The sequence below is a fragment of the Pseudorasbora parva genome, chromosome 24, assembly GCF_024679245.1.
Source record: "Pseudorasbora parva isolate DD20220531a chromosome 24, ASM2467924v1, whole genome shotgun sequence".
Classification (NCBI taxonomy): domain Eukaryota; kingdom Metazoa; phylum Chordata; class Actinopteri; order Cypriniformes; family Gobionidae; genus Pseudorasbora; species Pseudorasbora parva.
The window spans coordinates 14,278,560-14,291,021 of record NC_090195.1 but is presented as its reverse complement, the minus strand read 5'-3'; the positions used below and the strand labels follow the sequence as shown (position 1 = coordinate 14,291,021).

At 43.6% G+C, this 12,462-nt stretch overlaps 1 protein-coding gene across 1 annotated transcript in view; it reads right to left on the bottom strand.

Moving 5' to 3' along the window:
* Window positions 1-12,462, bottom strand: part of ctnnd2a (catenin (cadherin-associated protein), delta 2a) — a 396,135-nt gene that overhangs the window by 354,518 nt on the left and 29,155 nt on the right. The window contains exon 2 of the mRNA XM_067434320.1: window positions 2,025-2,158. Within this exon, the coding sequence (XP_067290421.1) occupies window positions 2,025-2,153 (129 nt within the window). The 5' untranslated portion in view covers window positions 2,154-2,158. The remainder of the gene's footprint in view (window positions 1-2,024; window positions 2,159-12,462) is intronic.

Sequence of the window (12,462 nt, the reverse complement as noted above, 5' to 3'; positions counted from 1 at the left end):
GTAAGCGACACACACGCCCCCGGCCATCCACGTGATGTAAACGAAAACAACACCTTTCTGTCAGAACCATCATTCAAATCTTTAGAAATTTGAGCAACACTACTGTTTGATCGGACCACACGGGCCAGCCTTCGCTCCCCACGTGCATCAATGAGCCTTGGCCGCCCATGACCCAGTCGCCGGTTCACCTCTGTTCCTTCCTTTGACCACTTTTGATAGATACTGCCCACTGCAGACCGCGAACATCTGACAAGAGCTACAGTTTTGGAGATGCTCTGACCCAGTCGTCTAACTCGGTCCTTGTCAAACTCGCTCAAATACTTATGCTTGTACAGTGCTCTTTGGTGCTGGATGGGGCTTTAGAGAGAAAGAGAGGAGAGTCTCCAAACATTACTATCATTGATTTACACAGCCTCCTCACAGCAAGTGTCTCACAGACATACACGGGTTTATTAATCAAATCTACCGTGAAACCCCAGCACTGCGTTGTACAGATGCTCAGTTCTGCTCTGTGAAACACTGCATCAGCACCTCAGATTTTAATGTAGCTTTTATTAAAGCAGTACATAAAGCCATCAACATTTTGAGGCTGCGATGAGCTTGCCGTCTGTGCTTCATGCAACTCAGCGAGAACCCGTTGTGTATGAATAAAACTAATGGCTAATTTCTGTGACGGATTGGGCCGAAGAGCCACCTGCACAATCTTACGGGCCATTCCAGGTGGGATGGGAATGGCTGCCTAAACTAAATCAATCATCAGGTAAAACACAGGTGGCCTTTTACTGCTGAGCTGGGATTTGGCAAACATGAAGAATGTAATCAAATACAAATTACATACTATTATATAGTGCATACAGTAGTGTCAATTAAATCATTACCAAGACAGATTCCCAAGGTGCAACATTTCCGCAGGCTCTGACTTTATGGCATTTTCCTGATTTCCCCCACCGTCTCTCAATTTGCATTCATTGCGGCAACTCTGGATTTTGTCCTCAGGAACATTTCCTCAGTCAAACATTCATCTTCACATTTACTTCCCCACACCTAATGTCCTTCTAAATATTTCATTTTTTTCTCTATCTTTTATCACCTGATCTTTAAATGGTTTCATAATGTTACACCTGAGCTCAATAACCCTCTGGCCTCTCCAAACCATTATATTTTTATATTGTTTTATTATTTAGAATTTATATATTAGACAAACTATACAATTGGGGTCAGTATGATTTATTTTTTTTAAATAAATGAATACATTTACACAGTAAGGACACATTCATTTGATAAAAAGTGCTGTTTATAATGCTACAAAAGTTTTCTACTTCATTTATTATTATCAGTTTTTAAAAAAAAATAGAGCAGCACAGTAGTTTTTATCATTTATAAAAATCAGAAATGTTTCATGCGCAGCAAATATTCATTAGAATGATTTCTGACACTGCAAACTGAAGTAATGATAGTGAAAAATCAGCTTTGCCATCACAGGAATAATTTATGTTTTAAAATTGATCATTTAAAATCGTAACATTTCTCAATATTACTGCTCTTACTGTATTTTTAATCAAATAAACGCAGCTTTGGTAGCCTAAAAGACTTCAAATCTTACCGACCCCAAACCTTTAAACAGTAGAGTATGAAGAAAAAAAAAAGATTGATGGAAAAAATGTACTTTGAGCCTTTGTATATCTACATCCGATTAAATTCTACAAACCTCCATATAACTATACGTGTATAATCTTTTATAATGTTCACTTTAATACTACCCAGTTAAGTTTTGACAAGCACTCAATGTCATAAAACATAGTCTTTCTCGCATTTATCGTCCCCCTTTTAATCTTTGTCTCCCAGAAAGTGTTCAGAAAAAGTCCGACACAGTAGTTAATATGACAAATGTGTACAGATAACCGCTGTCTCCTGATAAGTCACGGACATTTCCGCGAAGAATTCAACTTCTCCACTGAAAAAGGTCTGGCTTTGTGCCTAAAATGTGACTGAAGTAGTACAGCGGACAGTAGTACAAGTCCTACCTGCTCTTTGACGGAGGCTAGAATGGCAGAGGTGGTCTCAGTCTCAGCTCCATCCCCATTAGAAGCATTCAGTCCTGGGCTGAGCATGGTGGCGTTCTCTGCTTCAGCAGGCTGTTCTGGAACTGGCATGACTTCTGGAGAAGACAAAATACATTTATTAGCAACTCTTCCTCACTGGACTTCAACATGAGATCAAACATTTGAGAGCGTGCAAGAAAACGTATAACCAAACAGTTTTGGTTCCCATTGATTTCCATCGTATTTTTCTCCATACAATAAAAACTGTTTGGTTACAAACATTCTTCAAAATATTGTCTTTTATGTTGCATAAAAGAAAGTCTTTCAACTTTGGAACAGCATGAGGGTAAGTAAATGATGACAGCATTTTCATTTCATGAACTTAAAATGATAAATATACATGCTTTGGATCATGATTCAATAAGGTGAGTTTGAGGATGTATTTTTAATATTGTGAGTCTGCGCCTCCTCACCTCTTTGGATCTAAATGAAACACGCAAATGCCACATTTGAGATAAATAACAGTGAAATCCACCAAAAGCAAATAGTCAGGCATTTTCAGTCCGGTCTAATGCCTTAGTTATTTCATAAACCCCTAAGGTCTATTTACAGTAGCAAATGAGCAAATGTCAGGATGTAGAAAGACATGATTGATACAACCTATGAAGCATCTGTATTGATTAGAAACAGATTCCAAATAATAACTGAGCTGGGCATTAGCTGGACTCAGATCAAGATAAATGATTATGTAGGGCAATCTCTGGATATTTTGTCATACTCAGTGGCGGCTGCGGCCAAGCCTGCCAACTTTGTTCCCTTGTTAATAAAGATGACTTGCCTCATCTGACACGACAGTGTGCCTCCGCCAAGCGTTCTGAAAATCAGATTATGCCTTCTTAAACCACCATTTCCACATTGTTTACCTTCCTCCACTCTTCCCTTCACACATGCTCACATAATTCACCCCAAAGCTTCTCAACGCACCAACAAGAATAAACGACTCATGGTAATTCAGAAGTTCAGGCTGACAACAAGCAGTGGGTGCTACAACACTCGAATGTATAATTATGAGGAAATATCTGCAGTGCTACTGATTGAAGGATCGGGCTGACTGACTGACGCTTCCACTTCATGCCAGCTCTCTTCAGTTGGTCCTTGCTCTCAGCGACCTTCAAAAGATTGGCTCATTGTGCCAAATGAACTGCCTTAGTCTTTATCCTCTCAAGTACAAAAGTCAAATGTGCCCAGATGAAAGGTTGCAGGTAAGATAAACAACTAAATGTCACCAGAGGGATGTTCTACTAGAAACGGTTATAATGCTTCAAAGTATCTATATTAAACAATAGTTTGCTCTTGAACTATTGAACTGATCATTTACTCACCCTCATGCCACTACATCTCACCAAATACATTCTCATTCGCCATATGTCAGACTGGTCTCATTGTTAATACGTAGGTATTAAAGGGTTAGTTCACCCAAAAATGAATATTCTCTCATTTATTTCTTACCCTAATGTCGTTCGACACCTGTAAGACTTCGGTTCTTCTTCGGAACACAAATGAAGATAAATAACGACTTATGTGATAGGCCGATTTCAAAACAAAGTTTCGAACCGTTATGAATCAGCATATTGATTCATGATTCGGATCGCATGTCAAAAAGCCAAACTGCTGAAATCACGTGACATTGGCGATCCGAATCATGAATCGATATGCTGATTCATAACGGTTTGAAACTTTGTTAATGACGTCTTTAGTGTCTTTTATGAGTCTTGAGAGAGGAAATGACATTGGTGTCAATGAATGCCTTTCTGAGCCATTGGATATCAACAAAAATATCTTCATTTGTGTTTGTGTTGTGATAAACAGAGGTCTTAGAGGTGTCGAACGACATTAGGGTAAGTAATTATTGACAGAATTGTCATTTTTGGGTGAACTAACCCTTTTATACGTAACTTTCAAAGAGATAAAACTTACGGTTTCTATTAAAACTTAGAATATGGAGGTATTGGCACCATTTAAACATATTACATTTTTACAGCTAAAAAACCTAAAACATTTACAAATCCATCATGAAATCTTTTTTGAAGAATACAAATCTTTATACCAGTAAAGATTCAAATATTTTTTCTCTATCATATAGATATCTGTATAATTTCACTTTTACCATTTTATAGATTAATGCAAGACCCCTTAACACAAACCATTTTATACAGAATATAAAGAGAATAAAACGTAATGGAAAGTGTCAGGATTCCGGGGTGATTTGCTCTAATTGTTTGTCTACCCCTTGTTTTCCACATGTACACTCTCTGTCTCCTCCCTCCTCGTTATCTCTGATTGCTTTCCACCGTTGTCTCGTGTTCATCTCTCTATTTAATGTCCTGATGTTTTGTTCTCATTGCGCGTTCGTTGTTTCCTCCTGTGTGATCGCTGCCGTGTGTCGTCCGGTTCGTGTTTATTTTTTGTTTGTTTCTTTTTGTTTTTGCATTCACCTTTTGTTTTGCCTCCAGGACTCAGCTGAGACTGTGTTTGCCCGGGCCGTTCTCCTTTCACCTGTTTGTTGGATCTCTGTGAGTCTCTCTCTCTCTCTCGTCCTCCCCTGTGGATTCCTCCTTGGATCTTTGGATTTCCGCTGTCTAGCGTATCTCACCACTAGACTGAGCTGCCTTCTTCGCTTCCCTTCGGTACTGTGTATCCTGTGAACTTTCGTTTGTCTTTCAACGTTGCTCATCGGTGTGTCTTGCCTTTAGACTGGATCCGGTTGAGCGTGTATTGAGTTCCAGGGAACGCCGCATTACTGAGTTTTCTCCAGCTGCTGAGACTCGAGGAGGACTGTTCAGTATCGATTGGGAGCATCACACTACCGAGTTTTCTACTGCTGCCCTGAGACCCGAGGAGGACTGTTCAGTATTCAGTGACACTTTAACCTGAGATCCGTTGTGGATATTTCCTTCACTTTCTGTTCTCATCTTTCTAATAAACTTGTTAACTTGCATCAGATTCCAAAGTCTCGCCCCTCACAGAACGAACGCGCCACAGAATGGAGTCTGCAAGCGGAGAGTCTGTTCAGGCGGCCTTGGCCCAGCAGGGGGCGAGATTGGACCAGCATTCCTCCTTACTCACAGAGGCTTCCCATGATTTCCAACTACTATCTGGTCGAATAACTGAGATCCAGAACAGGTTGGAGCAGGTGGCACAGGTTGTTGGGAGAGGAGAGGGTTCTTCTTCTGCAGCTGAGAGTCAGAGCAGATCTGAACGTGAGCCTCAGGCAGTTAATCCTCCCAATTATGATGGCGACGCCAAGACCTGCAGAGCTTTTCTATCACAGTGCTCCCTAGTTTTCGCGCTCCAACCTCGGAGGTATGCTGCTGAGGTATCGAAGGTAGCATATCTCCTTACTCTTCTAACTGGCAGAGCGCGAGACTGGGGAATGGCAGTCTGGGAGGCACAGGACCCTTGTTGTTCATCATTTGAGTCTCTTCGTTCTGAGATGATCAAACTTTTCGACCGGACGGTACAAGGTGATTTAGCTGCGGCTGAATTGACCCATCTCACGCAGGATGGATCTTCTGTCACAGATTACGCTATTGAGTTTCGGACCTTTGCTGTGTCCAGCGGGTGGAACGATGCTGCCCAGAAAGCCCAATTTTTGAGAGGTCTCAACGAGAACATACAAGATGAGATCGCGTCTCATGATCTTCCCGTCTCTTTGGAAGCAGCTATCGATCTGGCTCTTCGAGTCGAGGCCCGTCACAGGCAGCGGAGGGTTCGTCGCTCATTTCAACATCTTCTCTTCGACCCTTCGTTGCGTGCAAGTGACAACACCTCTACATCATCTTCCTCCTCAGGAGAGCCTATGCAACTGGGCCGGCTCCGGCTTACTGCTGAGGAGAGACAACACCGACTCGTTAACAGCCTTTGTCTTTATTGTGGTAAACCGGGGCATAGGGCTCTAAACTGTCCGGTAAAAGGGACCGCTCGCCGTTAGCTCCGGGAGTATCGGTGGGCGTTTCTCAGATCAGCTCTTCTCTCGGATCCCATACCTTGCTGGCTGTCTCCATCTACTTTGATAATCATGTGTTTCACTCACAGGCCCTGCTGGACTCCGGTGCCGAGGCGAGTTTCATGGACGCGTCTTTAGCCGAGTCTTGGGGCATTCCTGCTGTGCCTCTTACGGATAAATTATCTGCTTTTACATTAAAGGGTCAACACATGGCAGAGATCAGTCACCGCACTCCCTCTGTAAGTCTTTTTGTCTCTGGCAATCATCGTGAGGATGTAAATTTTTTTTTGTTACATTCTTCCCAGTCACCCATTATTTTAGGGCACGACTGGTTGATTAGACATAACCCTCACGTTGATTGGCAGAATAGTGTTGTCTTGTCATGGTCACCGTCTTGTCATGTTTCTTGTCTTGGTCCTGCTCCTTCTGGTCCTATTTGTCCTGTTTTACAGGTTCCTGCGGTTGATATATCGGGGGTTCCGACGGAGTATTCCGATCTACATCGGGTGTTCAGTAAGGCCCGAGCTACGTCCCTGCCTCCTCACCGGTCGTATGATTGTGCTATCGATCTCCTCTCAGGTACTTCTCCGCCTAAGGGTCGCGTTTTTTCCCTTTCTGGTCCTGAAAGAGAGGCCATGGATAAATACATTAACGAAGCTCTAGTCGCCGGTCTCATTCGCCGCTCCACCTCCCCCGCTGGGGCAGGTTTTTTCTTTGTTAAAAAGAAGGACGGCTCCCTTCGTCCATGTATTGATTACAGAGGGTTAAACGACATTACTGTTAAAAATAAGTACCCCTTACCATTAATGTCGACTGCCTTTGAATTATTACAGGGAGCTCGTGTCTTCACCAAGTTAGATCTGCGCAACGCTTATCACTTGGTTCGCATAAGGGAGGGCGATGAGTGGAAGACAGCGTTTAATACCCCTTCGGGACACTGGGAATATTCCGTTTTACCGTTCGGCCTTGCGAACGCACCAGCTGTCTTCCAGACTATGGTAAATGAAGTGTTGGGAGACATGATTAACAAGTTTGTCTTTGTGTATCTAGATGACATTCTCATCTTCTCCCCTTCTATGCAGATACACACCCAGCATGTTCGCCTAGTCTTACAACGGTTATTGGAGAATCAGTTATTTGTCAAGGCGGAGAAGTGTGAATTCCACAAGGAGTCGGTTTCGTTCTTGGGTTTTGTTATCGCCGCTGGGGAGATTCGTCCCGATCCCGCTAAGATCAAGGCAGTCGCTGATTGGCCAGTACCCGACACACGTAAGGAGTTACAGCGTTTTCTGGGTTTCGCCAATTTTTACCGGCGTTTCATCAGAAATTTCGGTCAGATCGCTAGACCCCTTACTACTCTTACCTCTACTAAAGTAGGTTTCCGTTGGAATAACGAAGCTCAGAAGGCCTTTGATGAATTAAAGTCCCGTTTCATCTCTGCTCCTGTTCTTTCTTTTCCTGATCCGGCTTACCAATTTATAGTGGAGGTAGATGCCTCTGATGTCGGGGTAGGCGCTGTTTTGTCTCAGCGGTCACCTATTGACGGGAAAGTGCATCCGTGCGCTTTTTTTTCTCACCGGTTAAACCCAGCAGAGCGTAATTACGACATAGGTAACCGGGAGCTGCTGGCGGTTAGACTCGCCTTGGGTGAGTGGCGCCACTGGTTAGAAGGAGCTTCGGAGCCCTTTCTGGTCTGGACGGACCACAAGAATTTAGAATACATCCGTTCAGCCAGGAGGCTAACATCCAGACAGGCTCGCTGGGCACTTTTCTTTGATCGTTTTAACTTCACCCTCTCGTACCGGCCAGGCTCTAAGAACGTTAAACCTGACGCTCTCTCCCGTCTGTTCGGTGGCACAGAATCTGAGCGGTCCGAGACCATCATCCCGGAGGGGAGGGTGCTTGGGGCTCTCGTCTGGGGCATCGAACAGCGGGTGAGAGAGGCCGGCCGAGGGGTGGAGGTTCCTGAGGGGTGCCCGGTGGGTCGTCTGTGGGTTCCCGAGGCGGTGCGCTCCGATGTTGTCCGGTGGTGTCATGAGTCCAGGTTTGTCGGCCATCCTGGGGTTCGGAGAACGTTGGCTACCGTCCGTCAACGTTTTTGGTGGCCTTATATGGGCCCGGACGTCAGACAGTTTGTGTTAGCCTGTCAGGTTTGTGCTCGTAATAAAGCCTCTCATCTATCATCCGTTGGTCTGCTTAAACCTTTGCCCGTGCCCTCCCGCCCCTGGTCTCACATAGCCCTTGATTTTGTCACTGGCTTACCGGCGTCTGATGGTAACACTGTTATTTTGACTGTGGTGGATCGCTTTTCCAAAGCAGTTCATTTCATTCCCCTGCCCAAACTTCCTTCTGCAAAGGAGATGGCTCAGGTTCTGATTAACCATGTTTTTCGTTTACACGGTCTTCCGACTGACGTGGTTTCAGATAGGGGTCCTCAGTTCATCTCGCGTTTTTGGCAGGAGTTTTGTAGACAGATCGGTGCTACTGCCAGCTTGTCTTCTGGGTATCACCCGCAGACCAATGGACAATGTGAACGGGCTAATCAGGATCTAGGTCGTACGCTCCGCTGTCTGTCGTTCCGTTATCCGAATTCCTGGTGCAAACAGCTACCCTGGGTCGAGTATTCTCACAACTCGCTTCCCGTTTCCTCGACCAATTTGTCCCCGTTTGAGTCATCTATTGGTTTTCAACCGCCTCTGTTCCCATCACAAGAACCTGATGCAGCGGTACCGTCTGCTCTAGCTTTTGTCCGAAGGTGCAAACGCACCTGGAGAAGAGCTAGAACACTCTTATTACAAAGTTCCAGACGAACCAAAGCTGCGGCTGACCGCCACCGACGACCTCCTCCCCGTTACATTTGTGGACAAAAGGTTTGGCTTTCTTCCAAGGATCTGCCTCTCCGCGAGTCATCTCGTAAGCTGGCTCCGCGATTCATTGGGCCATTCAGTATTGTCAAGGTTGTCAGTCCAGTGGCAGTTAAGCTTAAGTTATCTCCTTCTCTTGGTCGGGTTCACCCTGTTTTTCATGTATCCAGGGTTAAACCAGTGATTTTTGCCCCCATTAATTCCCCCGTCTCTACCCCTAAGCCCCCTGCCCCGCTACTAGTGGATGGTGCTCCTGCCTATTCGGTCAGGAGGTTACTAGATGTTCGCCGTAGGGGTAGAGGTTATCAGTATCTCGTGGACTGGGAGGGATACGGTCCGGAGGAGAGGTGTTGGGTACCGGCTCGGGACATTCTGGACCCCGGGTTGATCGAGGATCTCCGTCGTCGCCAAGGTGAGCCCCTCCCGGGTCCGTCCAGTGCCGGACCTGGGGGGGGAGGTACTGTCAGGATTCCGGGGTGATTTGCTCTAATTGTTTGTCTACCCCTTGTTTTCCACATGTACACTCTCTGTCTCCTCCCTCCTCGTTATCTCTGATTGCTTTCCACCGTTGTCTCGTGTTCATCTCTCTATTTAATGTCCTGATGTTTTGTTCTCATTGCGCGTTCGTTGTTTCCTCCTGTGTGATCGCTGCCGTGTGTCGTCCGGTTCGTGTTTATTTTTTGTTTGTTTCTTTTTGTTTTTGCATTCACCTTTTGTTTTGCCTCCAGGACTCAGCTGAGACTGTGTTTGCCCGGGCCGTTCTCCTTTCACCTGTTTGTTGGATCTCTGTGAGTCTCTCTCTCTCTCTCGTCCTCCCCTGTGGATTCCTCCTTGGATCTTTGGATTTCCGCTGTCTAGCGTATCTCACCACTAGACTGAGCTGCCTTCTTCGCTTCCCTTCGGTACTGTGTATCCTGTGAACTTTCGTTTGTCTTTCAACGTTGCTCATCGGTGTGTCTTGCCTTTAGACTGGATCCGGTTGAGCGTGTATTGAGTTCCAGGGAACGCCGCATTACTGAGTTTTCTCCAGCTGCTGAGACTCGAGGAGGACTGTTCAGTATCGATTGGGAGCATCACACTACCGAGTTTTCTACTGCTGCCCTGAGACCCGAGGAGGACTGTTCAGTATTCAGTGACACTTTAACCTGAGATCCGTTGTGGATATTTCCTTCACTTTCTGTTCTCATCTTTCTAATAAACTTGTTAACTTGCATCAGATTCCAAAGTCTCGTCCCTCACAGGAAAGAAACGTGTTGGGAAATAAAAAATGTAGTAACAATACAGCTTAAAAACATACTGTATGTCTTACAGCAATCGAACTAAATTTAAAGCAAGCATGCCGCACTCATGTTAAAAACTGAAGCCAAAGCACCTCAATCGCCCCCAGGTGATTGGTCCAAGTATAGCTCATAAACCCCGCCCCTTCATCCATTCTAATGGACGCCAGACAAACTAAACAATCAAATTATACTCCATATCATTTTTCGCCAATGGCTTATGTCATTTTAGGCAGTTTTTTTTATCACAATGATTTCCTTTCAAGAGTTTGTTTTATAAATAAGTTAAACGGGGGGTGTGATCTCATGATTGATGGCTTCTCTGAGGCACTAACTGACTTTTTTTATTTTTTTATTAGTTATTTCCATAATTGTTTATTTCGTACCAACATAATAAATTGTTCTACATCTGTGAGTGTGGACGGGCTTTTGATATTGTAGCTCTACTTCCTGCTCTCTGCAGCGTAGACTCTGGTCCCGCATTTACTACCGCACACACTCGGTCCCAAAACTGCACAAGACGTCAGCGCCATATTCGGACATTGGCGGCTTTATTTTTCTTCAATGCAAGGCAGTGAAGATGCATCATCAATGTTTTTTACAATGATAGCTTTGTTTAAGGAACATACCTTGACATTCCCTAGCGCTCTTTCATGAGTTTTTGTGAGAACTAATGATGTCCGATCCAAGAACTAATCAATATGTTGTGTCAGATATTTTCGAATGAATCATTTGATCCAGTTACTAAAACCTAAATGATTTGTTTGTGAATCAGTCTGATCTGATGCATGAATTCAACTCGCTGACATGATGATTCAGTTGCAATGTGAAGGAATATGCTATTATTATACTATCATAAGAAGACTTGGAATATAGCTGTGATATACATTTAAATGAACTATGTCAAAGACATTTAGGGTAATTTTGAGTCCTTTTGGAAGCTTGAATGTTCCTGGGCTCCATTTATTGTATTTTCATGGGAAACAGTGACAGGTTTGGAATGACATGAGACGGAGCATTCATTTTTGACTGAACTATTGCTGTACTTTTGAGCTATAGTTTTTTCTTCTTCTACTGCCTGCTGTCTAGCTGTTTTTGACACCTCCTCCTCCATCTTCACATTCTGGCTCAGCAGATTTTTCATGCAAACAAATGTGTGCTGCTGGGTAATGTGTTGCCGCATCTTTTAATGATACAGCTCATTTCATTCACTGTGGTTTGCCCTGGTAAAGGTAATGCTATGCTACCATATTCTAAACCCTGAGTATGAGTGTCTGCAAATGGTGCATTTAAATATCTCTGAGTGGATTTTGCCCTGTGTCAACCTTTTTCCTATAAACAGGATAAAGAGAACATAAGAGGATGTTCTCTCTTCTCATACATTAAGCACTAAAACATACTTTATCCAATTACACCTCAGTCCAAAAGGTCATTTATGAGAGTAAACACAACATAAAAGATACAAATGATCTACTGAAACACTTACAGGGCTAGGCTTCTTTAAAATGATCAAATTATTCATTCAGCTAAACACAAACACCATGTTTTTTGTAGCTATACCTAATATTTTTGCTTATTAGAGTACCATGTTGTTAGCTTAGCAACATGCTAATGACAAACTTCATTTTAATTAATTGTAACTCATGTGTGGGGTGCTAATTGTGGGATACATGGGTTCGCTGCATATTAACAGTGTTCCAAATCAGTCACCTTTAAGCTTTCAAGTTGAGATATAGTCACAGTTAAGATGCCATGAAAGGATGCTGCCTATGTACGGAGTAGGAAGCGAAGCTAGTTTTTGAAACAGAGCTTAAAGTCATGATGTAACAGTAGCACCGACATACTTTTTCAATGTTCAGTATTTATTTAGTGACCCAGCCCAGTGAAACTGTTGGGCTTTAATCCATCAGCTGTTGATTGGATGCAGGCAGATCTGAATGAGCTTGTGTTTGATTGCAAGAAAGAGACAGAGTTTAAGCAGATCAAAAAGATTGGATAAGTCTAGCATAAGAGAAAAGTCTGTTGTTTCACCTGAAGATCAAGTTATGGGGGTTATCCATTTTTCAAGCACACTCTCTTTTGTTTCAAAGCTAATTCTTCAAAATGTCTAAGTAATTTGAGTCTAAAAGGTTTTCACTCAAGTATTTAGAAACAAAGTGATGATTAACTTTTGATTTACTAGTGCTGTGAAAATCTAGCCTAGAAATCTAGACGCACCCTAGCAGCAGGAAATCTAATCTGTGAACTCACAGATCAAAACTCACATCCGTGAG